Source organism: Nipponia nippon, unplaced genomic scaffold (genome assembly GCF_047370975.1).
Source record: "Nipponia nippon isolate SJK-2023a ecotype South Korea unplaced genomic scaffold, ASM4737097v1 scaffold_11, whole genome shotgun sequence".
In the NCBI taxonomy this organism is placed as follows: Eukaryota; Metazoa; Chordata; class Aves; order Pelecaniformes; family Threskiornithidae; genus Nipponia; species Nipponia nippon.
In genome coordinates this window covers 23,865,836-23,882,280 of record NW_028262302.1, presented here as the reverse complement: position 1 = coordinate 23,882,280, position 16,445 = coordinate 23,865,836, and the positions used below count along the sequence as shown (strand labels likewise).

The 16,445-nt window shown below is 38.9% G+C and overlaps 1 protein-coding gene across 5 annotated transcripts in view; it reads left to right on the top strand.

The window, feature by feature from the left end:
- The window catches only part of SYNE2 (spectrin repeat containing nuclear envelope protein 2), a 200,212-nt gene that overhangs the window by 45,100 nt on the left and 138,667 nt on the right, over positions 1-16,445 (top strand). For all 5 annotated transcript variants that reach the window (XM_087747934.1, XM_087747933.1, XM_087747931.1 and 2 more), the window contains 15 exons: positions 1,261-1,419; positions 1,690-1,863; positions 2,810-2,944; positions 3,101-3,256; positions 4,449-4,660; positions 4,938-5,013; positions 6,101-6,219; positions 6,807-6,930; positions 7,785-7,942; positions 8,400-8,547; positions 9,738-10,336; positions 11,180-11,359; positions 12,359-12,509; positions 14,983-15,141; positions 15,844-16,005. In XM_087747934.1, coding sequence (XP_087604060.1) covers positions 1,261-1,419; positions 1,690-1,863; positions 2,810-2,944; positions 3,101-3,256; positions 4,449-4,660; positions 4,938-5,013; positions 6,101-6,219; positions 6,807-6,930; positions 7,785-7,942; positions 8,400-8,547; positions 9,738-10,336; positions 11,180-11,359; positions 12,359-12,509; positions 14,983-15,141; positions 15,844-16,005 — 2,712 coding nt within the window. The remainder of the gene's footprint in view (positions 1-1,260; positions 1,420-1,689; positions 1,864-2,809; positions 2,945-3,100; positions 3,257-4,448; positions 4,661-4,937; positions 5,014-6,100; positions 6,220-6,806; positions 6,931-7,784; positions 7,943-8,399; positions 8,548-9,737; positions 10,337-11,179; positions 11,360-12,358; positions 12,510-14,982; positions 15,142-15,843; positions 16,006-16,445) is intronic.

The window sequence follows — 16,445 nt, the reverse complement described above, 5'->3', positions numbered from 1 at the left end:
TAGGAAGTTGCTCTAAACACCCATAATGAGCATTGATGAATTTCTTGTTACTTCCACTAGCCTCTATTGTTTCCCACGTCTCTCTGCCAGGGATTACTGTTTCCCCTCTTAGCAGATGGCAGGTAGAAATATGTATATATACCTCAGCAGCTTCAGTACAAAGTCTGATTTATTTTCTTCGCCTGCCAGTGAAGGTAAGACTGAACAAAGATGCCAAGCGTTGCACTGGAAAAGCTGAAGTCTTACGTTGCCTTTTGCTATGTCTGCAACAGGGCCAGTATAATCTAACGGTAGGAGGGTGACCACCGGCAGGAGGTTTCATTGGAGCTCTTCTGTCTAAGGGCTAAAATTAAACATAGATCTTCTTTGGTACATTACATCCACCTACAATAACTGTGTTAGTTTACTTTTGGTTTGTGCCTTCTTGCACTGTGTTTAGTTGACAGAATTAGGAGTGTGAGCCTATGAAAAAAATCTATTAATCTTTTTGTAATTGTGGGCATATGTTTATAAAAAAACCTTCATTTTGCAGTGTGACACTAGTTTGTTAAAAACAGTGAAGTAACAAAAGACATCCTGAAATATAGCCTCCAAAAATGTGACTGGTATTGTATCTCCATATTTGTGAGCAGAAGAGATCAGGTCGCTTATTACCTGCGGTACAATAGGTTGAGATCCAGAATAAAGCGCTGATTATCATTAGAAGAATGCTAATTGTCAACTTCAAACAGGAGAACATGTTGAATATTCATAGATCAAAACAGCTCTAGTAATGACATTTCATGATAAATATTCAAATATGACACACTACTTTCGCATGTAAAATACCCAGCTGCTTCCTGCCTTTTGTTACTGAATACCACAAGAAAATCTGAGCCTTGATATGTGCTTACTTCTGGATGACTTCATGATCAGCTGATACATAGCCAAATGTGTGGTTTGTACATTCATTTGGAAAGCTGTCTAGATGGGAGAGCGTATTTAAAAAATACTTCTAATTGGCTCTGAGGCAAAGACATGGGAGGTATCACATTGACAGAAAGACTGTTTCAGCAAACAGAATCCCCTGTGGATGGCAGCAGACTTCTTTCTCTCTACACAGAGATTTTGCAATGTAACACACTGACCATAATTGGAATATAAGATTTTTCCTTGACCAAACATTGACCATCTGTGATCAAGGCTGGCTTTTTCACTCAGTTCCTTTAAACAAAAAGACATAAATACTGTAGAAGCTTCTAATGCTTTTCTTTCAACCAGAGCTTGGCTGCAAGGGGAACCTCATGCCAAGAACAAGTTGTGGCAGCAGAAGAGATTTTGCAATACCTGACGCAAGATGTTTCAAGTCAGGTGTCCCAACAGCATTCTCACACCACTGGGCTGCAGGCACGAATTAAAGAAGCCAGAGACAAAACAGAGGTACTCCTTTTTTATTGTTGTTGTACTTTATACACACAGACATCTCTAATTTTAACATTATGTGATTAGGAAGTCTCCTTTTCATTTATGTAAAATAAAAAAGGGTTTATACTATTGGAATCAGTCTCCCAGACTCTTGCCAAGGCAAAAACTAGAACATTTCAAAGATCAGTATCTCAACTCAAAGAACTTGAGTGATTTTATGAAGCAATAGTTTTATGTAATTACTGACACTCAGGCATGTTCTGAAAAGAGTCTCTTTCTTCCAAGGCCGTCATGGGTGACATGAACAACATCTTGTCCAAATCTGAGAGGAGACCCTCAGAGAAGGAGGCTTTGCTCAATTTTGAAGAATCCCAAAAAGAACTTGAGGCCTCCATTTCAAAGGCTGTGCAACTTATCAGTCAAAAATTAAGTCCTGAAGAATGTATTTCAAGATATGAGGTGGGTTTGTTTTCTCAGCCAGCTGAATTTGAGTATTTCTTAGTGCTATTTAGTATCTAAAAGGCTAAGGTACCACAGTGAGAAAAATATTGGAATTTTTTTTTGGTAGCTATTAATGCTTTTATCAGATTTTTGATTTATTACAGTTAGCATATATTAGGTTGGCAGACAGCTTGAATGAAGAAATGTACATCTGTATGGCAGTTTATTCAGTGTCCTGTCTTAACTTAAATTACTTCATCATCCCATCAGTACTCATCATGTTCTGAACTACAGCCATTTTTTTTGCCTGATTAATAATTAAGATTCCCATCAAGAATCACATGCCTGAATTCTTGGACAAGTTTTTAAAATGTGATTATGAATACTGAATCACCTCTTTTTCCTAGTGGCTTACTGGTAAAGAAAGTGTCCAATCTCAAAATCTGGATCTCTTAAAGGAGTCCTTTAAGTCCTTCCTTAAAATGGAATTGCCCAAAATCTGTGTTGCCTCATCTTGCACTGCAAGTCCTGGGCGGCCATGTGCAGGAGCAGCACAGAGCCTCACTCCGGGCCATCTCATAGGGTCCCATCGCACTGAGGTAGACCTTTCACCCGCTCACTGACAGGCATGGGACATGGCCATGTACATCGCCTAGAAATGATGCAGAGTTCAGGGACCTTAATCTTTCTTCTTTGGTACCAAATTTGCCCCTAAAAGAGGGATTATAAGAACAACATCTGCTTTTCTCCAAAAAAGCGTACACTGATATTGTTTGCAACCTTTTTGCAGGTGTGCAAGGATGGGGAATGCGCTCATACTCACCCATGCAAGAGCTATCACAGCCCATACATGCAATGCATGCATGCTTTATTCATGGGTTTTGTATGCTACTGATGTAATTTTATTAAGTAAATAAGCTACATTCAGTTCTGTTTATTTTTCATTATGATGCTTTTCTTGCAGGAAGCTTTTAATGCTCTGGACAATAAAGTTCTTGACAAATTTTTGAAAGCAGCGGAACAACTGAAAAATATTTCATCTGATCGTGAAAAGCTGGTAGTGGAAGAAAAGAGTAAAGATGTTCGTAAAAGATGGGAGGTGAGATAATATAGGAAGGAGAATCCACTGTCTGTTCTCATTAGGCCTGGCATCTTTGAAAAACAATTTTTTTGCCACAATATATTCTGAGGTTTTTATTTGCTTTGTAATACTGTCTCACCATCTCACAGAGATAATGTGTTCTGAATTTTGCAGGCAGTTCATCATGAAATTATATCCTGTGTCCAGCTCCTAGTAGAAAGGGAAAAAAAGAAATTTAACACAATTTTTAAAAAAATCAATAAGCAATTAGGCAAAGAGAAGAAACACCTAAGTATGGATAAAACCAAAGGGCTCATCAAGGAACATGAGGTACCTGCCACACTCCGTTTCTGCTCGCCTACCTCTCTTTGTGAATGCATTGTCTGTCCTTCTTGCTCCTTTTTAGGTACATTATTGCAGCCTGTGTTTGTGGAACAGGGCCCTTGTGCTCCGTGGTATGTGTACACAGAACAAAGAGGCCACCCAAATTATTTCTTTACCTTTTTTGACTGCAGGTATTAGCCTCCTCGCAGACTGTTAGAATTACCTCCTTCTTACATGGATGGTATCTTTTTCCTTTTTTTTTTAAAAGACAACCTTGAAGCATTAAAACACATTTAGCTGTGCAAAGTGTAAAAATAAGAAATGATTATGTGTTCTGTGACTCCCTTGATTTGTTACAGTTGCATAGTTGGTGTTAGGTGCCTTCAGGTAAGAGTATCTTCTCACAGTGCAATAGCTGCACTTTACCTCTGTGTTTGCGCTGTGTATAAATTAACCACAGAGTTAGACTAAAACATTCATGTTTCACTTGCCAGGGTGAGTCATGGTGAATCTTACATATTCTTTAAGCAATGGGGTTTACCCTTCATTGCTTCCAGTATTTTCTTTCATCCTCCTCTTTGAGATGCATTGATGTGGCCAGTTTACCACTTACGAGGGTAAGAAATTGCTCTCCTGATGTAAGCTGGCCTTCATTGAATTTAGTGGAGTTTTAGTCTTTGCTTTTCACGGGTTCATCTTCAGCAAATATTACATATGCAAGAGTAAAGAGAAATAAGCATTCTCAGGTGCATTCCTGCTGCTCATATGTTTGTTAGATTTTTAGTATATATTGATTTCACCCTAGAAAGTACAATTATTGATGGGGAATATCTTAAATAAATTTTCCAATTCTATTTTTTCTATAGTCAATGGGACATGTATTTCTGATGTCAGTGAGAAGAGGACTTGGGACCAAAAGTAGCTAAAATTGTAGTAACAGAATGAATTTCAAAATCAAGCAAGAGTCAGTATAGTCTTGTGAATGCAGCTGGAGAACATGTTGCCAGAAATCCTAATTTCTTTCCTGGCTCTATTTGAAAAAGAATCAAGGGAAAATAGATGTTTCTCTCCTGGTTTGACAGCTTACGCTTTAAGTGCATTCATCCAAGAAGGCAATGGCAGTAGAAAAAATGCATGAGAATAATTGCATATTCTTGTGACTTAACATGAGTTTATTATATTGTTTTTCTTTGTTTAGACCTTTTTTTCCCACGAAGGCAGCCTGAGGGAACTTAGCAAGTCATTAGAAGACCTTAAAATATTGGGAAGACTATCAGAAGAAACTGTCCCAGGCATACAGACATTGACTGCAGACTGTGAACAAAAGCTAGAAAAGCTTCAACAAATTGTGGCAGATACTCACGCGGCCCTGCTGTCTCATGCTGGAAAAGGACAGTCATCTAAGAAAGAGTGGGTGACAGTGCATGATGTGTTGTAGATTCATAGAAATCAGATATATGGATAAATTTTGTGATATTGTAAATGTACTGCCAAGTACATTAGTATGTACATTACTACGGGCAGCTGTACATTTAAACATTTAGTATTAAGTTTCATAAACTAGCAAGTACAATATTTGATTACCCTTCATCACAGCTGCGCTGTTTTTAATCATTAGGCAGGATTTCTTTTTTTCCCTTTGTATTTCATATTTTTTTCTTAAGCTGAAATTTCTTTTAAACCATAGGGGCTCCATTGTTGCTTCTGAGAATGGAGAAAAGCCTGGTTCTTCTGAACAAATTGATATCCTTTCGGTACAGGAGGTAAGAAGTCCATACTTACTATTAGAAAACAGTGCTATGTCTAGGGGAGATCATTGGCAAAAGGAAAAACTGATTATTTCTGTTACTATTCTTATTGTGGTAGGACCTCAGGCCTCTGGTCAGACATCAAAACCCATTGTACTTGGGAACGTAGATTAAGTAAATATTAAAAACTAACATGCAAGGAACAGCACTAGGCATCCTGAGGAGATGTGAGTCTCCAGCCTTGCATTATATTTTGCTAAAGAGTGGGTTTCAACTGAAAGAGTCTTGTGTGAAGCTGTGTTCAAGTGCAAATTCCCAGTAACTTGAACAAGTTTCAGAGGACACAGAGAAGAAAAACAGTGAAGGGTGGGAAGCATTTGCTTTAGAAAAATACAGGGAAAACCAGAACACATGTAACTTCCTAGAAATAATTTCAGAGAGGCAAGATACTTCAATTCATCATTTCGATGCCACAGAAGATGTCTCATTTAGGATAAACATTCATGTAAGTAAGGCTGCAGACAGCTCATCAGACAGCCTCCAGAGTGGGGATTTATAGGAAGGGACCCATTGCATTTACATGAAGTTTGAAGATATGTAGGAATTAGCTATTATCAAGGAATATCTCTTGTAAGGGTACTAATATTATCTCTGATACAATGATGAAATCTGTTCTCTCATGGATAATCAAAGTATGAATTGTATGACTAACACCAGCCAGCCTCAAACTGAGGAGAAGAGTATATGCAAAGGCATTTGGTATAAGCAGCCTGACAAAAGCTGCAGAAGACAGTGCCTTGTGGTTGCCCAAGGATGTCCACGGAGCCGCAGCAAAAATTTGCACAAGTGGATTGTGCTTGACGAAGACCCAGTATCAGTGGAAGGAATGAATGACCTTGGCTGCAAGTGTTCAAAAATTTGCTCTTTTGGTTCATGACTGAGTTTAAACACATCCTGTATACACGAATGGTATCTCTTGTCTCCTTTGGGACACATAAAGCAATTGCTTCTTTCAGGAGTTCACAGATATCTGTTAATATTCACTAGGTATTGACACAGCATGATGCAGAAGTCATCGTTACCTTTTATTATTTTTACTTAGACCTCAAGACCTGCTGCAGATATAGTTTTGGAACCAGACGTGAAACATCACAATGGAGAAAGCTATGCAAAGAAATTTGAGGAAGACAGTGATTTGCCCATACCAGCTTTATTAGAGAGGTATTTTTTAAAGGATAAAATGCATGTATATTGAGATGATACTATGCTAGACATTCCTAAATTAATTGAATGTATCAAACATAGGGTGCACTTTTGCTATGCAGAACTCTGTTCTTGTTTGACTACAGTTTACTTAATATTGCTCTGTAATTGATAAGGAGGCACTACAGTAGCTAAATGCTTCAAACATTAGGATTTTGTAGCAAGAACAGTTAGAGCTGGAAAACTTCTCCTCTTTTCTTGGGCCAGAAAAATCTGTATCTGCCTTACTAATAACTTCAAATATTGCAAAATAAAAAAAAAGTGTCAAGTTTTTAAAAAACTGACATTTTTACGTTCATAAAACTGAATTTCAAGAATGAGGGCAGGCATTCACACTTCAAAATTAGCCAGGTGAGCAATTTCTCAGCTCTTTTATTTGTTGCTCATTTATGCCCATTCATTTGGGACTTAGGTAAAAATATGCATTTGCAATAGACTGTGCTTATTTTATACAGTAATCTATTGGTCAGCAAGTCCCAGCCCCTGCCATGTTCCACTAAATTAGAAGTAATATTCTGTCTGAAAGTGATTGCATCTTTCTTTAGCTATAACACACAAAGAAGTAACCTGGAGGAACTTTTGCAAATCAGCAGAGATAAAGTAGCATCTGGCTTTACTGATGAAATAAAAGGCACTTCATGCCTTCAGAATAAGCTGCTTGAACTACAGGTAAGTATTCATCTTTTAAAAACCTACTTGGAGCCTAAATTGTTATTTTCTCATGTAGAGCCCTCACCTCTCTGCGTTCATGTGTATTGCCAAGGGAAAAGGAGTGTCCTTACCACCAGGTTTGTCAGAAGTAGAAGGGAAATCAAGGGTTTAGCATTCAGCAGAACTGCATTCCTACTTAGCAGTGGAGTTTTTCTAAGTGTTGCTGATAGAAGAAATTGGTGGCGCTCAGTTTGAGATCTGTAGGCTGAAATAGGTCTAATGGAAAAATTAACTATGGAAAGTGGCTTTTTTGTCAGCAGGAGTGGTAAGTGATGGACCATGGTCAGGGCTGGAGGAGTCATCAGAGCTGAATGATCAAATGGCAGTGGTGTATGTGCAAATGAAACTGTTTCAGGACTTATAACTTGATCAGGTTTGTGAGAACCCTAAGGGAATGATAAAAGGCATTATCCAGCTGATGTTGGAGAATTTATTACTGCAATTTTTCAAGTCCTTGCTTGAAGGGAGTACAAAGGTTATCTAGCATCTCAGCACTTCATTCAATTCTACGTTTGTTTTTTGTTCTTTTGAACGTAACTAAGTTGAGATATTTTCCATTCATTCTTGTAGTAAAAATCGCTGAATCATATTTATTGAACCTTTTATAAAATGTGGCCAAGGCATATATTTGACATGGAAATTTTCATCATAAAAAGTGGTAGAGATTTGCATGCAGCTAAAAATGGAGTCTTAAAGAAAACGAAAGCAATAAATACTCTTACTTTCGGGTGATGTTTTCACTTTTTCTGCAGAGACTCTTGTGACTGTAATACGGTATCATACAAATGCAATTAACGGTGGATATCTTTTAGGTGATAGAGAGTGAAACCAATTCTGGTTGGACACAATTGGAAAACATCTCATCTACCTTAGAAAATCTTGTGGACGAAGTGCAGCAGGCTGCTATCTCTGAGACAAGAGGCAAACTGAAAGGAGAATGGGAAGAGCTTCAGGGTATTATAAGTACCAGGTATAAAAAAACAATTCATGATATTAGCTAAGGAATAGTTCATTGTAACTAATGTGTGTATTGTGAAGGGAATAGTGTGCGTTACAGAAAATACTTGCACATTTTTAACCTTTTTTTTTTAATTGCATAAGACTAAGCTTTTCTTCATTATACTTGGTTCCTATATACATTGCAGGCAGTGTGAATCTCTCCAAGAAGCGAAGAGCCAGGTCTTTGTAGCATCACCGTGCAGTATTCCAAGTTTACTCTTATTTCCTTCAGCCTTTTGGTTAAATTCGCTGGGATTCATACTGCTTTTCTTATTAATCAATGGAAGAACTCATTTGACCTCAGGAGGAGGAGGATTAGATCTGTTAGACAGTCAATTACATTATCTTTGTGGCTTTTTGTGCTGTAAAATGTTGAGTGTCTTTTCTTGCTTGCTTTCCCAGTTCATGTTTTGTTACCTTTCTTGTAGAACAAACTCTTTAAGGACTGCTTTGGAAATTGTTTTGCCAATAGAAAATGAATCCATTCTTCTATGTGAATTAGATCAGCGGCTGAAGAAAAAGGACATCCAGCAGTTTAATCTGATGAATAGTGATCTTGCTTATAGTGAGCTAAAGGTAAGGGAAAATGCAGAGACCATACTCTAGCCAGAATAGTTTTTAATATGTCTAGGAACTAGAGACCTTAATGGGATTTTCACTCAGAAGTTTGGGACCGCTCACAAGACTTTCCAAACCTTCTAACATCTAACAGCATTTTAGTCCCTTTCCTTTAAACGTCATTGTTGCTGTAGAGCCAGCCAGAGACCCTCAATAGGCTCTACTGTAAAAAGCATAGTGGTGAACATTTTGTCTTAGGTTAGGACTTCCCAGATTTATAATTTTCGCACCTGGCTTTATATCACTTTATGGAGTCATATACATAATGTGGTGTTAATTTGTGAGCTAAGCTAAGCTGCCTTGTCTCACATCTGCTGAGGTACCTGAGCACACCCCAGGATGGTTTCGGAAGCTCTGCATGTATGCAATAACTTGTTCACCTGCTATCAGTATCTTATGCTGGGGCTCTGGTCTGTCTATTAAGCAGGGTGAATATTGTTTTGTTCTTGATATGCACTCCAAGCTGAACACACCAACTGCTACGCGGAACTGAAAGTTTGCATTTCTCTGCCCTTGGCTCTCGAGCTAAGTAGGGTTTAGGTCTCTCCAGCTGTAGGGCAGAGAGCATGTGCGCTCTCTGTCTGAGATGACTCTTTTTGGCTGGAAGGGCCCTGCATTCTTTCCCAGCTCTCTGCACAATTGGAGTTTGACAACACTGACACACTGCTGTTTGTCTGACGGCTGTAACCAGATATCACGCAGACTTCACCAAGAGATTTTTAAATGTGTGTAAGTCTCCTCCAAAAGTATAGCATAAAGAGCTTAAAAGATAGCAGAGCAACAAATATCTATGTGCCTGCCTGTGCTCTGAGTGATCTCCTGCAGTGAGAGCCTGCTGGTTTCAGTCCCGGGAGTCTCATCATCTTTCTCTCCTTTTTGTCTGATTGCTGGAAAGATGCTTGGGCTTTCTGTAGCGCTGACCAAATTCCCTGTGTGTGGATTACCATTTTATTTGATTTTTCATATTTTTCCTTCCCTCCACCACAGTCCAGAGTAGGAAAAAAGAGGTTTTCTTTCTTAACCACCCTGTTTAGCATAGTTATTTTATTGCAAGTATAATTTATTTTTCAGTCATAATGTTCAGCTTGAATGCAGGATACAGATTTTCTTTCACTTGCTAACACTGTTGGTCGTTCTCTCAATTTCAGGAGCTGCAGAGATCCATATTAAATCAGATTGAAGTGTGCAAACAATTGAAACACCTAGATAGTTCAGCAAGAGATGAATTTAATCCAATAGACCTGCAAGCTGCAAGTAAAATTATGATTTACTATCAAAACCAGCTTGAAGAAATGAGCCATAAAATGCAGATCCGTGAGACAGTCCTTAAAGATCTGGAAGCTTTTATGGCCTCATTGAGGAAGATTCAGTCTTCCATCAAATGTCTCACAGATCTCTCAGGTCAACCTGAAATACAGGGAAAAGCACTGAGAGAGGCTGCACAAGAAGTTTCTCATATGGCAGAAGAGGCTAAATGTTTGGATGAACGCTTGAAAACAGTTGATATCTGTTTGGAAGATGCTGAATGTGGGAGAAAGACTTGCTGTAAAAACCTTGTTCTGACTTTATCTGAAGAGCTGAATGCCACTTATGATCCCTCAAGTGAACAGATGCTTACAGAGGAGAAAGACTTATACAAGATTTTTTGCACAAAAAATGGTGAAGTCCTTAAAAACATTCAGGATCTACGTGACAGAATTAACAAAATAGGCTTGAAGGATCCAACAATTCCAGCTATTCAACAAAGGTGAATTCTTTTTTAAAGAATAATTTCATAATTTCAGTGAAGTCAGAGGGCCTGTGGCCCCTTTTCAGTAGAGCGTTGAAACTTGAATGTATCTGTGGAGCACTGAAAGCAGTTGTGAGCTTATGGTTTATTCTCTGCCTCACAGCCTAAATAACTTTTCCTTTAACTTCTATGTCTGCATTTGAAGCAGCATTACTGAAGAAAAAATAGAAAGAGAGTGATTGTTATGATCATAGTTTTCAGTAAGAAAACTGTCAAACAGGGAGACAGGTCTTCTTGCTGAGCACTGACACGTGATGTAAAGCTCTGTGCCGTAGAAGCCTTGTGTTATTTTACCACACCCCAAGAAAGCCACGAACATGATTTGCGTGTCTCCGATACTGTTTCAGAGGAGCTCTCTGCAGCCTTGCAAAGGATGAATAAACAATTCACTGCTGTTTATGCAGGTGGAAAAAGGGAGAGGAGAGGAGTTTATAAGCTGTGACTGTTTTTTAAGTTCTGAAATCCCGTTCTATGGCATAGTTTCCTTTCTTAGACCATGTTTTAAGATAGCCAGAATGCACTTACCTTTTAATAGAAAATAATTCACTGTGTTCATACAGACCCTGTTGAACTTCAGGATTTTGGATTACTTTCTCAAAGGGCTTAGGTCAGCATAACTCATCTGAGGGACTGTGTCAAATTACACGAACTGAAGATCAAATTAGACTTTTTATGATGTCATTTAATATAGTTGGTATGTGCAGCTCAGGATGAATTTCTAGGGAACTTAATAATTACACTGGGGAAAAAAATCAAAGACTTACTTTAATATAAGGCTGTATTTCATTTTTTCTAATAAAGGGTAAAATCATTAACGGAACTGGAAAAGGAAATGGATTGTGCTGCTGTTGAAATGAAACCTATGCGAGAAATTGCTAATAAGCTCCCACAGATCAAAGAGGAAAAAGCAGAGGAAGCAAATGAACAGTGCAGAGTTACAGAGAGGTTATGGGAGGATACAAAACTCTTGCTTGCTGAATGGTAAGGAGAAAAGTTACATTTTAAAGTAGTATTGTACAAGTAAGAAGTTTGCTTGTAAAATGAAACAGTAGAAAAGCATTAGACCATACTTTAAAGTAAATGAAATACTGATACAGCAGCAAATGTTACTATTATGTTGCTGTAAACTATCATAATGCCAAGAATTGCGCATAGAAGTTTGCAGCCAAAGCTCATGAATTTTTTTCATTTTTAAGACATCACGGTCCCATCATTTAGCAAGTATGCAGTGATGTGTTGGACTTAACTGATATCCAAAAGAAAAACCTGGCTGCTGCTGGGAATGATGTGTCTTCTATATTTGCTGTGAATTTCATGCCAGCACATTCAAAAAGAAAAGTCAAACTGAAAAAAATGGAAGAGGACAGCTAGGAAAACAGTTTCTTATGGAGGAGGAGACTAAAGGAGCTTGGTTTGATAAGCCTGTGAGAGTGAGGATTGGGAAAGGCTATGATTGATCACCCAGGGCATCTGTCTTTCTCTTACAGTTTTTAAAGATGCCTGGCGGCTTTGCATGGACTGGCACAGTTCTGGTTAGTCCTCATGGCTTGCACAGGTGTCAGTGGGAGTAATCTGTTTTCATATCCCGTTGAAGGCTGGTCTGAGGTGGTGTTTCCCACTGTCCAGCACTCAAGCTGTTGTGATATCTGATGCACATCATATTTCGGTTTACTGGTGGCTGAGCTCACCTTTCAGGTGGAGAGTATCATGTAAACAGAACTGCTCAGGTCACATCACAGTTAAATGTGAATCAGAGGCATGTGATGGTGAAGGGCATTTCTGATTCCAAAAGCTGTCCACATACCAGGTATCACACAGTACTGCAGGGTTTATGACCGGTACAGTTTATCTCCCCTTTTCTCTCTTCCAAACTTAGTGGTCAAACTCCCCACATGTTTGAATATAGGAGAAGGAAGCAGACAAGAGGTTGAGGCTGCTGTTTTATGCTTAGGCCATAAATAATACATCTCTTTTTAATAGCCAGGAGCAGTGTGCAAGGGCTCTGGAGCTCCTGAAGCAATATCAAAGCTGCAAAACTAGTCTGACCAGCATCATCCAGAAACAGGAGATTATGCTTTCACAGCAAACTTCTTACATGGGGAAGGAGAATTTGAACAGATTAATAGCAAAGGTGAGTAACAAGAACTTACTGAAAAGGAAAGAAAAGCCTTTCCTGGGAGCTTTCGGGTGTAGGGTTGCCCTTGCACACCCAGCCTTCAGGGCAAATGTTAAGACCTTGCTTTCACTTTGGCTTCCAAAATACATTTAGGGACCATACCCTCGTTCTGTTTTAAGTTGATATCCTGCTTTGCTTAGTGAATCAAGGTCTTGTTAAAGGGGAAGGATTAAAAAAAAAAAAGCCAACTTGGAAAAACTATGATCTAGTATTAAAATGAGATGAAATCCTTTCCTACCAAAAATACATATTAAAATCAGGTATATTCACGCACATCCTTTAGAATATATCTATATTTTGTACCGAGTTAAACCTTAAAAACCTTATAGAGAGCAGTTTGTAAATATACAAAACCAGCAAATTCATTTGTTACTAAAAAAACTTTAAAATGTTGTGCCACATAAAGCAAAGATAATAGGTAATGCAACTCCTTGGGGCTGCTTGTTTCTCTGCTGTTGCTGTAGCTTATAACCAAGAACTTAGATCCGTGTCCTCTCCTCGCTTGTGTCACTGGGTCCCAGGTAGGGCTGCGGGGTTTGTCTGCGCTGTGCAGTGCTGTGCAGAGATCTTCAGCTAGCCCTGAGCAAGCAGGGTCAGGAACAGGAGCTGTGTCAGCAGGGCACATCTGCTCAGAGGCTGGGCCATGACAGATCTATCCTGCTTCCCAGGCTGGAGCTTGTGTACCTCGCTGTGTGTCATTGCCACCGCGCTCAGAGACAGCTTGTGGATTGCCAGCAAGGTGCTGTGTTGGGGTGTGGACTTCTGGAGGCCAAAATGGTTTTGACTGGGCTGATGATAAAGTATTTCCTTGAGTTGGTTACATTTGCAGCATGAATCTCTGCCCTCACAGTGACTTTGCCGACCAAACTGTGTTGCGGTTAGAAGCCATAACAACATAGTTCGGTATTTCTCCTCTCACTTCTCCTGTGTTACAAACCTACTCAGAAGACAGACCTTCTATATGCAAACCTTGGCCTCCATAACCAATATTTCCTCCATGCTGTGTTTGGTTAAACGTTTGCAGTAGCTTTTACATTAGCTGATGAGTCTGAATGAGCAGGTATTGCTGGACACCCCCTCATTTAGTTTAAAGTTTACCACTTTTTCAGACAAAAATTTGACGGCCAGCTACATTCTTCTTGGCTAAATGAATACAACTGCTGGACATAATTGTCCATGGCTAATGGATTAGCGAACAGCAGCGTGTCCATCGTGACCATTTTACTGTACAAGTTTCACATTTCTTGGCTGGGTTATATAACTGGTTGTTCACATCCCATTTTTAGGCTTTCTGATGAGGCATCCCCCATATCATTCAGGAACATTTGCTCTCAGGCAGTGCCTGAGGTGGTTGCATTTAAGAAGAATGTAAGAGGTTTCTTTCTTCAGGCGATGGGGTGGTGTCCGTGTGTGCCACCCCGCCTTCAGCTGAGGCAGGGTCTTTTCTTGGTTTCAGCAGTGAGACCTGCATACCCTGGCCCCTGCTTGTATGGAGACCCCGCGCTGTGTTAACAACCCTTCCTCCTCACCTTGAGTTTTGCAACTCCCACTCTCAGAATTGTGGTCCGCAATACCTTGTGGCACAGTGCAAGGCATGTCCTTGAGTGCTGATGATTTGTTATTTATAATTATATAAAATAATAACAGAGAAGATTCTTTGCCTTGTTCTGGTGTGTGAGTGCTGCTCTGCCATCCCTCCCCTTATCTCAGTGGCTGGCAGTATCTATATGAGAAGATGTAGTGCTGGCCTCTGGGAAATAAGGAGAGTTTTTAATATCAAATCGCCCAACACTAGAGGTCAGTGTTTCTTTTCCAGCCGGCTTCCATGTTGTTTGTAAACACTGACATTACAATCAAGCACAAAGAAGCAGTCTAGTGTTTAAATAGAAACTAGGAAAAACAGACATTTCAGTTTCTGGCAATGGCATATTTGACAATGACTATGTTTAAGTAGGATTTAAGCTTTTTTTTTTTAAAGTACTTCAAAACCTGTGGGTCAGAATGCTTAGTTATATTTTGTAGTTGTAATATCTCAGGTGATTATTACGTTGTGCATTGTTTATTTCTGTAACCGAGGTTCTGTGTATGGATGTACAGTCGCCTTGGATCTTGCGATTATGACTTTTAAAGTAAGCTGTGGTTTTGGCTCTCCTAGTGAGAAATATATTATCCATAGTTCCCACTCAGCTGTTTTGCAGTCAATAACAGAATGATATGGATTTCTAACAGGGAAATGTTCCTATTGGCGTGACAGGGATATAACAACACAGGATACATTCCTAGTCTCATCATATTATATAAAATAAATTATTTTGTGTAATGCTGTTGTTTCTCTAAACTAAATAGAATAGCACATCAGTTAATGTTTAGCTGAATAAACAGTCGTAAGTAAACATGCTTGTAAATACTTGTTTGGTCTTTTTCACAGATTGAAGAGGCAAAAGAGGAATTTAATGATCACTCTGAAGATGTAGACAAAATAAATCAGATCTGCAAAAACCTTCAATTCCAGCTCAATAAAATGAGAAGCTTTGAGGAGCCTCCGTTCGAGAATGAGGCTAACATTATTGTGGACAGATGGCTGGATGTATGTAAAAAGTAAATTATCAGGGTGGTCTTATCTGTTATGCATTATAGTAATTGATTCTGACGCGTGTGTAATATTTGGAATAAATTAAGTGCAATATGGCAAAGATTCTTAAGAGATAAATCCAAGTGTTTACCAGAGCAAAGCTTGCAGAGTGTCTATTGGCGTAATGTTTCTGATCTCTCAGGTAGTTTATATCATGGGTACTCCTTGACAGTAAATAATTCTAGAAAATGCAGAAAGGCAATATTTGTGCTTTCTACATGAATCTGTAAGCTTCCATAACAACTTCTGTGGATTTAGACTTTGGACACAATCTGGAGAATTACAATGCTGGTGCTTTTGGTGAGAAATGTTTGCCACTGTCGATCTAAGCAGTGCATCAATACTGAGATTAGATGGTATTTACTGAGAGTAGATAAACATTAAGGAGCAAGGCTCCTTCCTAAACCTGCCTTAAAACTGGCAAGCTGCTGTTGTGATTGGTATGTTTGGCGACATGTGTGGCAGGGATTTAAATATTTTCTCCATGACCAGTTCACTGTGAAGACACATGAGATTTTTTTTTTTCCCTTGCTGCACTTGTTGTTTTTGTGGGTGGTTTCATCTCGCCCCAATTTTATTATGCTGCTTTTGCTTTTAGAATATAACTCAACATTTTTTAAATCTGTGTGTGTTTTCTGTATATAAATCTCATGGTAGATCAATGAAAAGACTGAAAACTACTGTGATAATTTGGGAAGAGCTCAGGCTTTGTGGGAAAAACTTCTTAGTTTATCTGGCACAATCGACGCTTGGGCAAATGCAGAACTTAAGAACGCAGAAGACCATTGTCTGACCGAAGAGGACCTTACGCAGTTGAAGGTAATTTGAATGGAAATTTTTTACCCTTAACTTACACTGTAGTGATGTGGACTTTGGACTATAAACATGCACATCGCATAGAAATATCAGCACTGCAAAAGCAGAGGAAGTTGTAACATTTGCAATTGTATCTGCATGGATAGTTCCACTGAAGGTATTGCATAATGTATTGGGGATGCAGGTCTTGAAAACTGATAAATAGATAGCATATATGTATACTAAATTGTCATAAATTAATGGAACACTGCAAATGCTGCTTTAGAGTACAAAAGCTTCCTCATTCCTTTGTGCTGTACAAACATACAGCAAAGAGAAGGCCTGGAAAGCTTGTAGTCTAAGTACAGGGGTGCACATATTTCCTTGTGCCTAGAGAAGAAAGGGAAGAGAGTGTGTACAGACTAATGATTAGTTTGCTAGTTAGAAATTGCCTATCAGTGAAG